The 19,685-nt window shown below is 36.1% G+C and overlaps 1 protein-coding gene across 1 annotated transcript in view; it reads right to left on the reverse strand.

The window, feature by feature from the left end:
• LOC122832292 (limbic system associated membrane protein) overlaps positions 1–18,273 on the reverse strand; it is a 719,104-nt gene extending 700,831 nt beyond the window's left edge. Inside the window, exon 1 of the mRNA XM_044118884.1 lies at positions 18,207–18,273. Coding sequence (XP_043974819.1) covers positions 18,207–18,270 — 64 coding nt within the window. The 5' untranslated portion in view covers positions 18,271–18,273. The remainder of the gene's footprint in view (positions 1–18,206) is intronic.
• Positions 18,274–19,685: the final 1,412 nt, after the last annotated feature.

The raw sequence follows: 19,685 nt of genomic DNA on the forward strand, positions 1-19,685 counted from the left end.
CTTTTTTCTTTAGGTCTGTTGTAGTTAAAGTGAGCAATGTCTCTAGACCAGAACTAAATTTCATTACAAATTGAGGAAAGTTAAAGGTAAAACCAGATAAAAGAAAAAAAAATGCGTTATAAAAAACTGTTCTGTTTATAACAACCATTCTTATGGAAAACAAATGGAACAATAGGCTTAAACCATTCAATTACGTCTGTGGATCAAAAAATAAATCTTTACTTTGATTGATTCTTCAGGTGGCATTTCTACAGTAATGCATACCGTTTGAGAGAAGAATATCTGTGAGAATGGCACTCATCCATTTCCAACTTATTCATGCCATGATGGAATTATTTGTTTTGTTTTTATTACAAGCATGGATGGCCGTGAAATCCATAAAGTAGATTACAACATACTTTACCTTTATAGAAATCTCAAGGTTCTACAATCAATAAAACATTTAAAATAACAGGCACCTTAAATTACAGATTTAACATTAATATTTAAAACAACATATTGTTTAAAAGGAGATTCTGAAAAACATTGCATAAAAAGAAAGCTTTTCAGGTCTATTTTAAAGCATGTCACAATCTGTGGAGCCCTCTGAGCATTTCCACATTCAAAAAGACCCAGTCACCTACTGGTGAAAGTCCTGGGTATAGGAAGAAGGTTCGCCTTTGAAGAAGGGAGAGTTTATGAGGGACACTGAAGACTGAGGAGATCTTTTACACAAGATTACACATTACCGTGGAGACAATTAAGAGTGAGCTGGTAGATTTAGATGACTCTAGCAGAGAGGCAGGAAGCCAGTGAGTGTCATCAGCATAGCAATGAAATGAGACCCCATAGCTGCTGATAATGCACCTAAATGGTGCCATCTGTAAATTAAAAAGAAGAGGTCTCAGAGCTGATCCTTTGGGTACACCACAGGAGACAACGTGGGTCAATGATCTGGCATACCTAATGGACACAGATTTAGATCTGTCCATCAGGTACGATTGGAAAGATTCCAGGGCAGTGCCAGTGAGCCCGGTAAAACAGAAAACTCCTATGACTTTGCAATCAGAAAGATAACTAACACTTAAATATTTTGTGATGACTGGCAAGGAAACCAGTAAATATACATAAGTAAAACAAGCCACCTATTTAAAAAAAAATAATAATAATTTTTACATCTCCTTTGTTTCCATTTCATGACAACATCATGAAATAGTGTAGGAATTAAATAACTTAAATGTAAGGCATACTTATTTCGAAAATTAACCTTGGTGTATGCACCATGTATCAACAGGCTTTAGTGGTATACAGATCACATTGGCTGTATGGTACATTAGAGGGAAATTTGTCATGATATCTACAAGAACTTACAGAATGGCAATTAGTAAAACAAATATCATAGAATATTTTGAAAACTGATTTTATAAGTACACAAATTTCTATTCAACAAAAACGCTTTGTTACTGTGTTGTTTAAAGTAACTACCTGATGCGTAATTCCAGTGAGGGTCCCACTATTCAAAGATAATGTCAAGTTCCTCTCTCTTCCATGTAGACTGACAGGGGATTAAACTGACACACAAAGCACAAAGGAAAGAATGCTCTGCATATCAAAGGGGAAAATAAATCCTCCACAATTAAGCTGAACACTAAACTCACATGATTGAACACCCACAATAATTTTCAAAACTGAAAAAATAAAAAGCATAGAAATGGGAACTTTTAATGCATAAATAGACAGAATCTGACAGAACTGAAATTACGCTAATCTTTCATTATCAAAGTAAATATGATAATGGGGTCACAGTCAGACCTGCTGTGTCAAGTGAGTCCTCTGCTTTACAGAACCTGTTATGATGGTGAAAAGGCAACTTCTCAATCATTTTATGAACATGTTTAGAGATAGTCCAGCACATAACAGCAGGGTGCAAGATGCTGGCAAGGAAAGCGTACATAGAATGACATAACCAAGTGGCAAGCACAGTGTACAGGAGCATCTGTGCAGAATATGGACTGGAAGCCCCAAGATCAAAGTGGGAAACACCCCCAAAGGTGGTGAAGAATGACCGAGCTAAGATCCTGTGGGACTTCCAGATCCAGACAGACAAAATGGTGAGGGCGAACCAAGTGGACATTGTCGTAGTGGATAAACAGCAGAGGAAAGCCATTGTGGTGGATGTAGCAATGCCAAGTGACTGCAACATCAGGAAAAAGGAGCATGAGAAACTGGAGAAATACCAGGACCTCAGAGAGGAACTGGAAAAGGCCTGGAAGGTGAAGATCACAGTGGTGCCTGTGACAACGGGGCCCTCGGGGCAGTCACCCCCAAACTGGAGCAGTGGCTAAAACAGATCCCAGGAACAACATCAGACTTCTCAGTCCAGAAATGTGCAGTTCTAGGCACAGCCAAGATACTGCGCAGAACCGTCAAGCTCCCAGGCCTCTGATAGAGGACCCGAACTCAGAGGATGAGAGAGAGAAGACCACCCACAGAGGGTGAGAAGGGAATTTTCCATCCATCCATCCATCCATCCATACGCACACACACACTCACTCAATGGAAGTACTTTAACCTGGTCTATACCATATACCTCATCTACGAAATATATATACATTCCTAATCTACATAGAACTGTTTTACTCAGTAATGATATTGCCATAAATTATGGATATAGTTGAAAACACTACAGTGACCTCATCTTGATTTTGAACTGAAATTATAGTTTGTCGTAACTTTATATGGAGGTGCATTGGGTGGGGTTTACTGACCTAGATCAGGTCATTAATAATCTTTCATTCTGTTCCTGGAGGGCTGCCACCATAGTAACAGCTTAGGTGCCTTTAGTGGCTGCATTTTAAGAGATTCACACTTCATTCCAGAACAATGCACCAGAAAAGCTTCAGAAAAATGCTTATTTTAAAATTAGAAAAAAAGATTTAACATTGGCTCATCAATTTTTGTTTTAGCACAGTTCTCTTCTTCTTTTGGAAGCCAAACATTTCTTTGGAAAATTGAACTTAGAAACACTGCAATAAATCTCTAACAAAGGGATATGCAATTTATACAACCTTTGGAGAAAGAAAATTTTGGTTTCCTGCTTTGCAGTAAAAATGGACTGATGCCCTCACTCCCCATTAGAAACGGATGGCTGAACTGCCCTACGTCTCTTTGCTTCACCTGTTTTACTGAGGCTGGATTCTTCACAGTTAAAGCATTCCAGAGTCACGCAAGCAAATACTTTACATCACTTTCCTTGAGTAGGATGACAGGAAAAAAAAGCTGCCTTTGTATCTCTATATTTCTCATCTCTTCACCATTATAATTTCATAGGCACAAAGATGTTTCACGCCATGTGGGCTTCCTCCATCTAGTTGATCAAACATGCCTCATCAGTTTGAACAGATGGCTTTCTCACTTCATCACAAGGTGAACAGGAAAACAGAAAGACATAAAGCTGAATAAAGTAAGTGGCCAAACTGCTTCATAAATCAACCAGCAATTTGGTAGATATCCACCTTGTCATTTACCCAACCATCCAGCAACCATCCATTATGTAGCTCATCTTGAACAAAGAAAACATTCTTAGAAGAAAGCCAAAGCTAAATCTGGCCAACTGATTTTCTTTCTTGAGCTCAGATCATACTTACCATTTGCCTAGGGGTGCTGTATTATTTTTTTTTTCTTATTGCCTGTAATTTGAAACGATCTGCATGGATTCTTTTTTCTTTTCTTTTATTTTTATTGAAGCGTGTTGAAGTAATTATGTTCGGGAGAATGCCTACAATTTTATTTTTCATAGATTAAGTTTTATTTATAAACAATTCCATAAAGTCATTACTGCTGAGAGCTGGGGGAATGGAACGCTTGACAGAGCTATGACTCTGTGAAAGTTTGGAAACACTATAAAAAAAGAAACCTTCAGTAAAAATGTAGCTTTTACATAAATTTGAGTAATATTTGTAGATATACTGATGTAATTCTGTCCACAAAATATAAGCCCAACATGAATTATTTTTACTAGACTTTTGAAACGTAACATTTGGAAAGCTATACTTGTCCTGTCGCTTAAGTATATTTCATCAATAAATAATATTACAAAATGTGGTGTTGGTAGATTTACCTGTAAAAATATTATTCAGAATAAATCAAAGAATCATCAATAGCACTGATATAACTTATTCATTTGAATAATTTTATTGCACTGATAATTTAAATAATTGACTAGTGCAGATATAAATATTTTATAATTCATCATATCTCTGGTGAAAAACATAATAACCAAATACTTTTTCATGTTTTGATTAATACGTAGTCATTTTTAGATATAATGATGTGCCATGAATTGCCAAATCAACTAAACCTATTTTTAAAAGAGATGTCTCTATGCCAAAAATATTGATTTAAAAACAAGCTTCCAATTGTTTTCATATTTTATGTCAAATTTTATTTTATCAAATAGTGTTGAAGTAAAATGAAGCATTTTGCAATCTTTTTTGTTGTGTAATAATTCACATTCATCTTCATTTTCTTAAGTCTGACTTGTTTTCATTAATATCCAGAATTACATCAGGTATAATACATGAACAATCTCAATCTTTGTTCTGTTCTTCCTTTCTCTTATAAATTACTTATTCACTGCATGTCTATGAGCATATAATTCAGAGACTACCCATCAAAAGTGGCTGATTAAATTGATCAATTACCCCATTTCATGATTAAAAAGTTAAAGAAATCTCACAATTTAATTAAACATGAGTATGTGTTAGTTCTACAAACTCACTGGGAAGTCCTTGGACTCAAATGATGCATTTTTGCAACTTCACTAACAGGGACGACACTGTATCAACGTTTCATTTTTTCAAAACTAAAAGAATGTCAATATTTCTTGATGAAAAAAATTCATTAAAAAAATTTGTGCCAGTTGGACGAAATATTTGTATTAATCAATGTTCTGTAACAATTTACATGCAGAAACAACTGGTTCTAAATGAGGATAGTACCAGTCCTCCAGTTTTAAACATATTCATATTCAGTGAGTTAGACTATGCATTCCAATGCATGCATATAATTTGTCTTAATAAAAGTACCTTTTGAAAATAATATACTGGGCAGAATATTCACCTCTTAAATGTTGTATAGTCAATAGCTGCAAGCATAAAATCATTAACAGAACTAAAGTCTTGAGAGGCAAGGTCTGTGTGTTACTAACCGAAATAAAATGTTTCTAGTGAACAGAGTTCCTGAAATGAATGAACTTTCAATATTCTTTTTTATTGAATATGACTATAGATCAAATGTTTTGTCAAAACAGTAGCAGATGTTTGCTCATGATCTGGCAGTTGTGTCAAGGAGTTCAATCTTTGTCTTATCAGTGTAGAGAATTTTATTTCACACGGTCTGAGAGTCCTTCAGGTGCCTTTTAGCAAACTCCAGAAATTTATGGATGATAATGTTCCTCATAGAGAAATCCTCTGTAAGGTTATATTTCATTGTAAAAATGGCTGCCACTTTCTACTTCATTACAAAGTCCTATCATTAATAAAGCAGAAAGCTATCCTGACCTTTAAAGCAGCAAACATTTTACTACACCTTTTGATTTATTAGATAAAGATTTTAAAAAAATATTAACCAGCACAAACATCTGACTTATCCATCAAAGAATGGGTCTACGTATGTGTGTGTGGGGAGATTTCTGTTATTTCCATTTTAAAAAAACCAAAAAAAAACACATTTAGTCTAAACAAAGCATGTACTCACATTGTTAATGTAGCAAAAATAAAAATAATAATAAAAATCACAAGCAATATTTAGTCAGTTTATGTTACTTGTAAGGTCTTTAGAAGCATTAATACCATAAATCTGAAAAGTTATTTTTATACATGAATACCTCTAAACATATAGATTTTATGTTGTTTGGCTCCAAGGCATTTGTCCTTCGTGATAGAAATGTTCTGTTTTTGCTCTGCTGCAGACAACCAAGATGTTTCCTGAAGCTTGTGACAGAACCAAATGGAGCAGTTGTACAGGTGTGCTAGGAGCACTGTCTTATGATTATATTTTAATTCAGGTGTGTGGAAGGGATGTATCTAAATGTTCCAGGTTTGTGGATCTCAATGACTGGACTTAAGCACCCTGGACTTAAAAAATGTTCCATAAATATGAATATATAGATCACTAGAGCAAAAAAAAAGAAGCAATCATAAAAAAATAAGTAAAATAGATTAATCTTGATAAGCCCCATCACAGTAAGTTAAACTTTTTTCTCTTTTATAAAAGTTCTATTTTATTTTATGTGGCTACAGAATAATGCTTTAGTCGCCTCATGCAAAGTTGCCTCATGCTATTATACAACTCTGTGTTGCATGCCCTTGCAAATATATCTGACTCATTAAGTTCAATGAAGTAACTAAAATGCTTGGCTTCTTTTTCATTGTCACTCTAAAGTGACTACCTTCTTAATTTAACTGAGGAAATAAAGGTGCTTGAAAGTTTGTGAGCTGTTTCTACCACTGGAACAGTCTGAAATTACAGAGCTAAAGCTTTTTTTTCCCCCCATTCTTTAGGATGGGGAGACCAAAACCTCCAAACTGACTCAAAAGTAAATATAAACTTTGTGCCATGAAGGATTCAGATTTCTAAAAGTTTGCAATAGTATAAAGCAGCGTGTGTTAGGTTGTGCGTAATGTGCAGAAGTTCTATGGCCAAATTCATTTTAGCTGGCTACTGGAGAGTCAATGCCAAAACTTCTGTGGCAATTAAGACTGCCACTGAACAGTCTTCATTGCAACTGATGTCCTAAACAGTTCAGATCTTCACATATTTGTTTATAGAAACTGTTACTATTGAGTAGCTAAACCTGCTATACATCAGAAAAAGTGTTCTATTCTTGATGTACACAAAAATATATGAATCATAAGACATGCTATTGTAATGTAATGTAATTTTATTTCTATAGCACATTTTCAGCAACAAGGCAATTCAAAGTGCTTCACATGAATTAAAAGGAAATACAAACAATAACTACGTTACAATGGCACTCAATTTTTAGGTTTAGAATCTCTCAAGTATAACAAATTAGTTTTATTTTACTACTTTCAATTGATTATGATTAATTGCTATTTACTGTGTGTTTGGAAATGTAAATTGAATACAGTCTAGGGATGTATTCCACAAACAGCTCATTTGCCATTGGGAAACTGCATACTTGCTTGGTTTGAAAAGAGGATTTGCAATACTTGGCTAGAAATTATGATCTACAGCCGTTATGGAGCTGATAATGTTCTGTAAGGAAGGTTTTGAAGTTAGCACACCTAAGTATGAAGATTTACAGACACATTGAGTTAAATCTATCAATTTAACCATAAAAATGTATGTATACAAGTTGTCCCTTATGTTACTCACATCTAATAAAAGCCTAACAAAATCATAAAATTAACTTGGGGAAACTTGCAGTAAAATTGTGCAGCTCACAATGCCATGACATTAATTGCATTTGAAGAGATTTTTTTTTCAAAGCGACTATGTTGTCTTCATTACTTTCCACGTGAATATTAGGGTGTAACACTTTGTCTTATCACAAGACAAATCATGATTTCTAAAGCAGCAAAATCTTCCTGTGGATATGTCAAGAAGAGTTTTTGGTGAAGCTTTAAAGCTCACAGGAGACTCCTTCTCATTTCCATCTAATGAGCTCATATTAGAGTTATCAGAAGATAGTAAGAACACAAGTGTGTTGGTAGAGATACTTTGGGAATAGAGAGCACATAAATGATACAGCAAGTCATAAAATGAGATCTGAATTATTCATGCATCTTTAAAAAGCTTTTATTTCAGCAAGTTAACAACAAGATCATCATACTCCCCTGTGTCCCAACTGAGCATAGAATTCTATTAGAACTTTAAAAGTAATTGGTTCCTCATCAATACTGTATTATTTTCAGTTGTAAAGGAATATTTACTTTTGCCCACTTCCTTAAACATAATATAGTAGAAAGCTGTCCTGGACAAAATTTTGACTTTGTTTCAGAATATAATAGTAAATGCAAACACAGATCACTGAAGACAGTGCTGTTAGAATAGATCATTGTTAGTCATTTCATGTTTTATTTATTTGTTACATAGTTCTGGTGTTCCTCTGTGAAGAAAAGTCTATGCAAATAATTTGAAGAAATATTTTAATCTGAATTAGCTAAAACTAATTGACAGTCCAATTTCCACGAGATAAATTTGATTTCTCAATTTTTATAAGTCATACCAAACTGTGACATAATTATATGGTCATTTTGATCTAAATCACTAGTTTTATAGATAATTACCCACAGGAATTACTTCTAGTTATTCATAGCCAAAACAAGACTTCCATTGTAGCACCACATATAAAATGATTTTTGCAGTGTCAGGTCAATTTTCCTTCCATTTCTTCACAACATTACATCTTTCTTATGAACCACTGAACCTTTGTCATAACACTGCAGGTCTCAGATGAGGTCACCCATAAATGGAAGCTACATAAAAGTCTGGTGTATTTAACCAGCCAGTCACAATAAATGTAATGCAAGGTACCACAGCTCCTCCATAAGGTCTCTTGGGTAATGTTCACAAATATTCTAAGCATTTGTCTATTTTAATCCGTCTTGAACTTTCAAAATAGAAATGTTATGATCCCTGCTACTCTGGCTAGATTGATGTTTTGAGGATTAAATTCATAGTTCTTCATAGAGTCACTTGTTAAACAAAACTATATGGTTTCATGCAATAGAAAAAAAAAATTACAAAATAAAGCACAATATCTCTGCTGCATTTTTCCTTAGTTTTGTACAAGATCATTTAGTTTTGGATTCTCCCCAGCTGAAGTTTAGAGAAATGTGCAGACTTATTTAAGGCCAGTAACCACATACCAAAAAACTACATTTTTTCTTGCCGTTTTAATACTGTGTAGAACTCTTTGTTCATAGTAAACATCATGGCTGACTAACAAAGACCAGCTGCCGGCAGTTTGCCAACCCCAGAGATTTTGTGCTTTGAAATTTTTGGATCACTCCCTTTGTTAGCCATAGCTGTTCTGCTCTTTGCAAAACACAAAGCTGCACATCTCATAATGCGGTCTATACATGTAGGCAGACTCGGCTGTGGGTGATTTTCTTTGTCCTGATATTACAAAAGACTTGCTACATGCAGTGTTGTGCTTTAGAGAGTCACCTAAAAAGCTGGAGCAGTAAGTTTTTGATTGTAAAACACTCTGTTTATGTTTCATAAGCAAACATTTAGGGAAGCAGAAAAGTAAAGATAATGTAGATAAAACTGCCTTGATGTTTGGAAATGTTCATAGTGAATAATAAAAATAAAAACCACACACTGTGAACGCCACATACTGCATTTCATTTATTTTAATCACTGCAGACCTGTTCAATTGTATATCTACTCCGATGTCTTTTCACATTTAAACTACCTCCTTCCCAACCTGCATTTCTGAAAACAACTTCTAACACCAATATGCTAAGATTTCAATTTCTTATTAAATACTGTTCAATCTGTTATCAGAAGATAGAAAAACTATGCCACAACTGTATAACAAAAATGTGGTCGTCCACGTAAACTGACAGACTTGGTAAGATAAATACAAACCAGAGAAACTGATAAGATTGAATGTATTTCTTTAGAAGTTGCAAAGATCCATGGAAAATTTATTGACATGGCTTTTCATAAAACATCGGCAAGACAGATCAATTGTTGACAGAAAGTCAGAAGAGTTACACTCTGTAGTTTGACACAAGTCATTGCAAGTCGCACATCAATTATGTGGTTCACTGCTTTGGCTAAACTAAAATAGAACTTTAGACTATACTTGCAGACATTTTTTTCTCCACAGTATGATGTAACTTAATCAGAAATCACAGGCTAAAAAAAGGAAGCATTTACATTTCTTATAGTTTCCAATAGGTTAAAGCTCAACCAAGTCCAATATGTAACAACTCTAATTCCCTTCCTATATTAATCAGAACCATACAAAGAGCACAAATGACTGGTATTGATTACTACAGTTACTTCCTTCTGCAGTGTAAGCAGCAAGAACTGTAAGTAATACTGACAATATTACTAACTGCTCCATCTTTGGGTTCCAAAGGCATGAGAGGATGAGAAATGACCAGGGTCAAAATAGAAGTGCATCGTTAAAGTCTGGAACCATTATGACGACAAAGAGATTGTTTTTCTTCTTCCTGGAACCAGAGTTGCATCTCTGTATAGAAGACACTGATGAGAGCCAACACCTCCAAAGCTGGAGAGCAGACTCGTATCATGTGACACAGAGAGAATACGCACATCTCCCCTTGCTTCTTCATTTCCCTAAAAGCATCATTCCATCTTAATTTTCCTCCATCTTTCCTCTCTCAGAGGAGCAAACTCTTATCCTACCACCACTAACCTGATTTTCACTCTTCGGGTATTACTTTCTGGTATCTTTTTTTTTTCTTTTTTTTGGATCTTAGCTCAACATGTTTTACTACTTCAAATGTTGAGAAAGTAATTCAAGAATAAACTTTTGTGTGTTAAAATACTATAAAACATATATCATATATATGTTTGGATTTCATTTATTGGAGATGCAGAGAATGCAGAAAACCTTTGACATCTTTTTTGTCAAAATTCAAGAATGATTATGACCAATTGTACAGGTCTGAACAGTTCCTCTACCAAGATCTTTAAATTTCAATCCATCATTTTTACAGTACATTTCAGTACTAGCAATCTGAAGAAATCCAATGCAAAATCAAGTTCATTTTTGTACAATTTTCTCAATCTGTCAGGGCTTAATACTCTGCTCAAAGAACTTCCTGCCATTAGAGAAACCTCTATCAGAAAGGCAGAATTGGTCAGAATCCAATATGTCTGCTGCTGGTATGTAGCAAAATAGCATAAGTGCAGAACCCATTTAATTCGAGTTGATTTAATAACCTTATTCAAGAGAAACGACCGAAGCAGCATGCACGTTTCAGTCAACACCATTACCAATGTAATAAATGGAGTGGGTGAGCATGTGGCTGTTCACTCCCTTTTTTTTTTCTTCCACCCACTCAGGACAAGTCAAACACTTAAAGGGTTCCTGTTGGTTATCTGTCATTTTCTCATTTTATCTTAATGTCTGCTCTAAAGTAAAAGCAGAACATGACATTCATCAATGCCAACCTAATGAGTATGTCTGAAACGGCTTGAGGAGTTGAGGACTGCGCAATGATGTTTAATGTTCAGGTTTAAAAGGAAGCGAGTTCCACATTTTGCTGATCAGTAGCTTTGATAAAATCAAAATCCTAGAAACTCGCTCACCACTCCCACAACACAAGAAGATTCAGTAAAATCCCTTCAGAGGCTAAAAAGTGGCCTCTCTTTACCTACTATTTTAGAAGTGTATGGTAGCATTAAGAAGAATACTACCTTCTTAATCTTGCTTTGTACTGTCTGTGTCTGCTTCATCCCCAGCAAACTTAAAAGATATGGAAAGGATTGCACTGCTTTTTGTGTAAATCAACCCAAGCTAAGTGAAATCAGACTTTATTGTAAGAAATTAGTACTTTCTGATTTTATGATTGGAAATTCAATGTAGCAATTACAGAAGTAAAATAATGGACCTGAAATTATATTAAAAAAATACTTCAAATCTCATTTGGCTTGTCCTTCTGAAGCACATTTCCACAAAAAAGATCTGTAAGCCTCAAATTGCCAACATTTGGTTTGGAGGACACCTAATCTATCCATCGAGACACATTTTTTATGACACTCGAAATGACAGAAAATAAATTATGTTGGACATCAGGTAATAAACGATATACTTTCTGACAGGAAATGTGTCCTGACAGCTATGATGGAGCTCAGGTTTGAAGCTCAGGATGGAAGATGTGTAACAGATCATTTAACTGTAGCTGATTAACTGTTACTGAGCCTGACTGTTTGAGACACCGAAGAGAAGGGAAGCAGGAAGCACACTTGTGTAAAACCATGATTAGCAGGTGCAATGCAGCAAGAGTAAAAGAAGGATCCTTAACTGACCAATGTACGTTGTGTTATTGGCCCATTGGAAGGTCAACTTACACACTAATCTTTTGGAACCTTCGACAGTTTTTCCCGATCTTGCCCTGTGGCTTTGTCCGTGTTTCTACAAACTCTGACCAGATGCCCTCCCACCAACTGTGAGGATGTTCAGGTTCGTGTGCAGGGTTCGATCAGAGGGTTTTTGCAGTACAGCCAAAAGTTATATTTCTGTCTCAACCTACCAGAGCATCTTCTTCCACACATTGCTATGCTCTTCTACATGGACTGTGGGAAACTACAAACAGGACCTCCTACGGATCTTTTTTCAAGAATGCCTTTCTTCAAGTCACTCCTTTAAATAGGCTTTATAAAGTCTGACATTAAAACAGGCCAGAGTTCAGCGGTTACTATAAAAACAGTAGTTGCCAATATATGGTCTCCCATGAGCTGTGAATGTCTGCTGTTCTTCCAAACTTTTTTAACCCTTGTTCTTGCTTCTTTAAAATCACTTCAGGTGGATGGCCATGTCTTCCTAGGTTTGTCCTACTTTTTTTATTATTCTCAGATCATGAATCATTAAAGCTTCAAAGTATGTGACAACCTAATGAAGCAGGAATCACAGAAAAAAGTACTAGGTGAAATGTGTGGGATTAGTCTGAAGCTACATATTTCCTTAGGACAATATTAACCTCTTATGACCAGAAGGATAATCGTCCAAAATTTGGCTTTTTGGTAAGAATTTGAAGAAAACTTTTGGAAAGCATTTATTTAAATGACTGCTGCAACAAAAAGAGGCAGCATGCTTGCTTAGTTTCTGGTAACCTTTCAGAGCATCACAACTACTTGTAATGCCACTGCTGTTAGAACACATACTGAATTTGAACCTCATAATCAAAAAAGGAGACCTTGTTCTCATAGTAGGTCGGTCACCCTCCCTATAATACAGGGATGCCTCTTTTGCCCTTCGTTCAGTATTACTATATTTTTTTGTAAAGTACCAGCGTGTAAAAGCATCACCGGATAGAAGTGTTCACATCTGTCTGAGAGGAGGTGAATACAAAACAGCAAAGGCAGCTTTTATGTGAGGTAAAGCACCAATGTAGACTTTGAACTTGCTTTTGGTGGGAATTTTTTCCTGCTTTTCTGTCTTTTTTTTTTTTTTTTTTTTTTTTTGCAGGTGGAGGGGTTATCTTTCATCTGTGCAGTTCAGGTAAAGCTCTATGATACTGTCAACATCAGTCAGATTCGAAATCTCAAAGGATTTACAGCAAATTTAGAGAAAATGCAGCTCCAGACTTTGGTTATGGAACTACAGGGATATTCCTGCCAATTAAATGTGTCAGATCTGTACTGAATTTCAGGGGCAATCATAAAAGCCTTATTGGATCAAGATCCATTCTGTGTATTCAGAAACTCCAATTTGCTTGTTAAAACCCTGATCAGCTTAATATAACAGCTCTCTGCCCTCCAAAAATAAAGGTACTATCAAAATTGCATTCAAGTAGTCACAAGAACAATACAATAGCCGTGTTTCAGTTATAAATGTACATAAAACTTTGCGTAAAACTTAGGAGACATCCAAAGGTTCCCCAAACATGGGAGCCCAGGGAATACAGCCATAGGAAAAACCACACCTCTTGAGGAGAACTGTAGACCCATGGACACATCACCCCAACAGAGGCCTAAATCCCATCCACCAAGCCCCAGCTGCCCAGAATCGTGAATGAACTGACAGGTAGAGGCACCGATCACTGGCACAGGGTGAGGGCCTGAAACAATCCAGGAGTGGGGGCGGCCCAAAACCCTACCGGATAGATAAACAATCCCCTATAGACACGACTACATGTTCCCAGAACCTCCTTCTGGTCTTCAACAGAGTATGGGGCTGTGGAAAGATCCCAAGCCTCCTTCAGCCCACTGCAATAAGATGTTAGGGGCAGAAGTTAGCTGCAAATAGCACCACACAGCAGTTGGCATGCCAAGAAGTTTGAAGCTAACAAACACTCACTTTACTACACCTAAATCTTTGGTAATATTAAATCTAGTATTACCACAGTAATGCCCCCCAAAGGTGTCAAACATTTAATAACATATGTATGCAAAAAGACAACTATGATTTTATTGTAAAACCTTTGCCAGGAATATTTTGGACATGTGTGATTGATTGCTTTTCAATTTTAATACTTTGTTATACCATTCACTGTCAAACATTCACTAAAATCTAAAATATTCAAGTACTGCTGAGTTGCTGTACAACTCAGTAAGAGAACTTCTCTATATGTCATTCAAAGCTCCAAAACATCCCAACAGGCCATTTTTGATTTATTAGAGGTTGACAATTGTCTGATTTCTAAGGGACCAATTGTTCTAGCCACTCTGACAAATTTGCACCACATGTCTGCACTCTGGAGCTTCATATTTAGTTTATATACATATATATTTGATCAAAATATTTTTGACCAAAAAATAGTCAAGTATGAAAGCAATTTTTCAACTGAAAAAAAAACATGGTCTGAGTTCAAGTTCTATTGATGGCTTAAATGAATAGAGCACACACACTAGAGCATGTTATGGGATTAAAAAAACGGAAAATCTTATATTATTTGGACAAAGAGTTTTGTTTGTACTTTTCCACTTGAAATCTAGAGAAATTCTCTCAGTTCTTACATTTTTAACTGGTGCTATAAGTGTGTATGTGTAAATGAATAATACAAAAACAGGCAACAGAGAAATCTGCTGCTTTCCTGTTTTGGACAGACAGCAATGTGAATATCAATAATATATTGTTTTTCTACACCACAACAACCAGGAGATGTTGAAATAAACATGGTTGTTTTTTCTTACCAGTTTCCCTTTGGTTGTGCAATCAATAGCAATGAAAAACAAACCTGTCTCTAATCAACAACACTGGACTTCTGCAGACATAAAGTACTTCTCTGGAATAAAGCTTGATTACCAAATTCTATTGGAATAAGTCGGTACTGGGTACTTCTACTGAATATAAAATATATATAAAATATAAAAAATTAGATGTATTTTTCTGTGATAAACTGGTGACTTTCTTAGGGTGTACCCAACCTCTTACCTAATGACTGCTAGAGATAGACACCATACAACCTTTACCTGTCCATTACCCGTTTTAAAAACATTTTTTTAAAAATGAAAACAAAACATATGTGATGGAGTTTGTACGTTTTCCTCATGCACAAGTTGGTTTTCTCAACTCTAACTTCTCCCACATGACCAAAAGAATGAGGCAAGTATTCAACGCGAGATGGGTAGAAAACCCCAATGAAGCAGAAGCCGGGTTACCACTGTACTTGAGATAATTATCTGGCATCTGTCACAGAGAACCTGCTCAACTAAATCACTGTTTCTCAACCCTGATCCTCAAGACACACTGCCCTGCATGTAGTAGGTGTTTCCCTGCTTTGGCACGTGTGACTTCAAATGATGGCAGATTAACAGACTTTTGCTGATTAAGCTTGAGGAGGACCAACTAGGAAACAACACCCCCAACCCCACCAACTCCCAACACAGCCCAGTGAACTTGACACCATGGGTTAATTGGTCACTCTAAATTTCCCCAAGTGTGAGCGTTTGCTTGCATGGCTGCATTTTGTGTGTTTGTGTTGCCCTGTGATGGACTGGTGACCTGCTGAGGGTGTCCACACTCAACCTTTCATCTGTGTAAAGGTTATACAAAGTATAATTGACTACTTTGTCCCAAAGACAAAGTAGGTATAAACAATAAATGGATGAATATTTATGTTGCACTTTCACAGAAGACGGAGCATGAGGATACTTTATAATAAACCATTTCTTTCAAAAGCTGGAAACAACCTCATAAAATAAATTAATTTAGTTCTTTGCTAATTGAACGTGGTTCAAACATGGGGGAAAAAGATAAGCGAGGTTGAGAATTTGAGGAGGTATTGCAAAAACTGCAAGAAGAGAGGTCACTGTTTTTCAAGTCTAAACTAGGCTCACAAGAAACATTTGTTGATTCAGTCAGTAACTGAAGGAGCCAATAAGTGTTCGTTTTATTCATCACTTTCCCTAAGGAGAGTTTATTCCCATGGGCAACATGTCATTTTCAACCGCTCTCACAACCTGACATGATCATTGGGGTGTCGCAGAGTAGAACGGAGAGAATGCAATCTTCAACTGAGAATATTTTCTTCTGAAAATAAATGATTTCCTTCATTAAAGGAAAACATGGTCTATTTTTCTGTGCTTCCTTCAGGGAGTGTTGCTGCAAGGGTTGCTCTGATTTCTTTCTAAAACACCACTTTATGTGTCTTGTATGACAGACGAAGTAGCACGGGATGCCATCATGTATGTCGATACATAGTGGCATCCCCGATCTAAAGGCAAGAAACTACTAAACGGCATGCTTCAGGCTCAAAGGCATAAGCTAAAAATGGTGAACTATGAACTACAACAGGAACAAGTGAAAAGCACCTATAATTTCAACACAGAATCAGTGACTGCAATTAAAATTTTAACAACAGAAGAAATACAACTAAAAGCACAACACAAAAGTCAGAAGGCATCCCTTTTTTTGGACAACTACTGCATGTTTCTTTGTAAATAATATCTTTCATATTAATAAAAACACATTCCTCATTTTATCTGCTTTTGTTATTTTTGCATTGACAAAGTTGACAGAGATTATTAGTTTTATTATTATTGGGGTTAGAGTTAAAATATAACCCTTATTGTTTCCAATCAGTAACTTTATAACTACATTCATTGCATACTTAACAATAAATTTGAAAGAAAACACTCTTGGGAGAGTCAATCATGCAAACATGGCCTGAAATTAAATACAGATTCGGGCAGTCTCTTTGTCTGAGGTAATCATTCCCAAACAGCTCACAGAGCCAGCAGTGATACACTCACACATACACTGTGACAAAGACACTCTGAATGTCTTTAGGGATGAGCTGCTGCTCTGTGGAGGATCAAGAGGATTCAGAAGGAGGAACCTCAAGTGAGTCACAGAATCCTAGAGTGGCAGACCCAAGCTGCAGATTTCATCTTCTTATCAACTGGAATGCTTTACTAGCAATGAAGTACATGACCAGCCAGCACAAGGAGACACTGTGCTGCTTTTATTAGACAAGGCAATATTGGGTATATAAAATATATTAGAATACTATAATTGACAAGTATAATAAAATATTATTTTATTACACTTGTACAATGTTATTTACACAGTTTGACTTAAAGAAGCTAACCTGTTGATCATCCATAAACTGGACATGTTGGTTATTTCATGAGAAATGTTTGGAAAAACTGTAAGCAAAATCGTCATAAAAACTTTAAATTCTTTGAAAAAAAGATAATTCACTTGAGTAATGAAAAATTAAAAACCATCTGCAGTATTATAAAACTCAAAAGCTAATTCTTCTCCTCTAGTACATCACTTCATCCAGGGTCATTAGCAACACACCAGCAGTTTCAAAATGAAGTCATAATGCTTGCACAAAGCTTCATCTTTTAACAGACTTGTGTCTTGTGACAAACAAAACCAGTTTATTGATCCAATTGTTAACTTCATGAGATGAACTAAATCCGCTTTATTAGTACAGTCACTGGGTGAACACAGAGGAATATGGGGTCAGGTGGTGTAAACGAATATGGAGTCATTTTGTTTCACAAGACAGATTATATGAGTTTTTATACAGACTTAATTTTGATTGTTGTTAAGTTTGGTTGTTCTCAATAGTGTGGCATATATTCAAATAATTATATGGTGCATTTATGGAACAGTCTATGTAGAAAATGTAAGAAAACGAATATGCAAATTGGTTTCCGTCTCTTAAGCCAATATTTAAAAAACAATGTGACAGCAAAAGTTTCTCAACGAGACAACACAACAAACTCACATGTAAAACACAAAGCAGAAACAGGTCATCTATATAGGCTGTTCAAGTCAAATCCTTGCCGTCTGCAATTTTCATCCTATTTATTCTCATCTGCTCCGTTGAATCCCCTGCTGTGTTTACTCTACCCTCGCTGAGCACATTCAACACACTGCAACTTTATATCTCAACTAGATACGTGTGCGGCAGAACCAAAACAAACGTTTACATGCCCCACAAGCTAATAATAGTTGATCCAATCACAAGGACTCCTGAATGTTTCTGCATGCTGCGTATGTCTTTGTCACTAAAAGAGTGAGTTGCTCATCTTACCTTGAAAGGTGAAGAGAAAAGCACCACAGAGGATCCAAACGCTGTGTATCCAGAAGTAATGCATGGTGTCCTCTCCTCAGCTCCAGCAGCTCAGCAGTCCTCCAGAAGAAACTTGATGTCCTGTTGAGGTTCGGTGTCTGGGGACAATATCCTGTCCTGCTCTCAGGAGACAGAGCTCATAGAAGAGCCAATCTGCAGCGACAGAAAGGGAAGCCAGGAACAAACAGTAGAGGTGCTGCTGAAACACTGGACAAAGTCTCTCTCCATGAATCGGCTGCTGGGTGTGCGGCTATTTCTTGGCCTGCCATGCCATCTAGTGTTTGCAGAGACTTGAGGTTACAAACAGAGACGAAACAGGTGTGTTAATTAACCGCTGAGCTCGAGGTGTCGCCATGCACATTACAGTAATCCGATGTGAAATTGGGGGTTTTGAAGAGCGTGTCCTAAATGGATCAGTGCTAAATAAAGTTGTCATGGAAATGCCTTTCAGGAATCCGAACCGCATTTATCCGCTGTGTAAAGTTTGGAATAGCAGTTTCAGTAAATATTAAAAAAATTTTAAACAAGACATTTGTTGTATTACGTAATATTTGTAAATAAAACGTCCTTACTTTGGAGGGGGAAAAATTTTTTACAATTAAAGTACCCCCTTATTTTTTATTTATTTATTTATTTTATTTATTTATTTATTTATTTTGCTTTTAAACTGTCAAAATATGCTGTTTAGAGCTGTATATGTTTCTGTACAATTTTAGAGGTGTAAATTGTTTTAGTTCTGCAATATTCTAGATGAAACAGACTCACTGCTGTCTCCTTTCGTTGAATGCTCTCTAGGCAATTGAATTTTGGTTGCAGCAGAACAACTTGTTACAACTTCGTCACACCTCCACCTTGGGTATAACAGCATCTCTGACAGACACATGGCCTGCTACATGGTGAGTCGGGAGTTGAATAGTGTGTGAACGCAGCGACTCTATGGAGCATTGATGATAGCATTAGTCAGCTTTGCAAATGTGTGATTTATTTGCAATGTCAGCACAAAGTGGAATGGGTCTCCTCTCTGCTCTGACTACTGGCGACAATGTTGTATTGAACGGAAAACTTTGTCAAACTGACTGCAGGGCTGTCAGAAAATGGGAGAGGCTCACAGCAGAACTCAATACTTGCTCAAGACAGCATGGCACTGCAGATCATTGTTGCCATAAAAGTCTCCAACCACACACAAAAAAATTGCTAAATGTACCACTAGTTGTTTACATTTAGTTGCTAGTTCACATATTGACATAAATGTTTTCCTGCGACATACAGGAAACATAAAACATTTAAACTGAGCTGTTTAATAAAACATTTCCTTTACAAACCTGATCTCACTCTAGCAATTTTCAAATTAAAATACTCAATCTTTACTGACCTAAGAAAGGAAGAGTCTCATTCTAAGTTGAGCATTAGAAGAGGTCAGAAAATATGATAATATATAAA

Source organism: Gambusia affinis, linkage group LG06 (assembly GCF_019740435.1).
Source record: "Gambusia affinis linkage group LG06, SWU_Gaff_1.0, whole genome shotgun sequence".
NCBI classification, from domain to species: Eukaryota; Metazoa; Chordata; class Actinopteri; order Cyprinodontiformes; family Poeciliidae; genus Gambusia; species Gambusia affinis.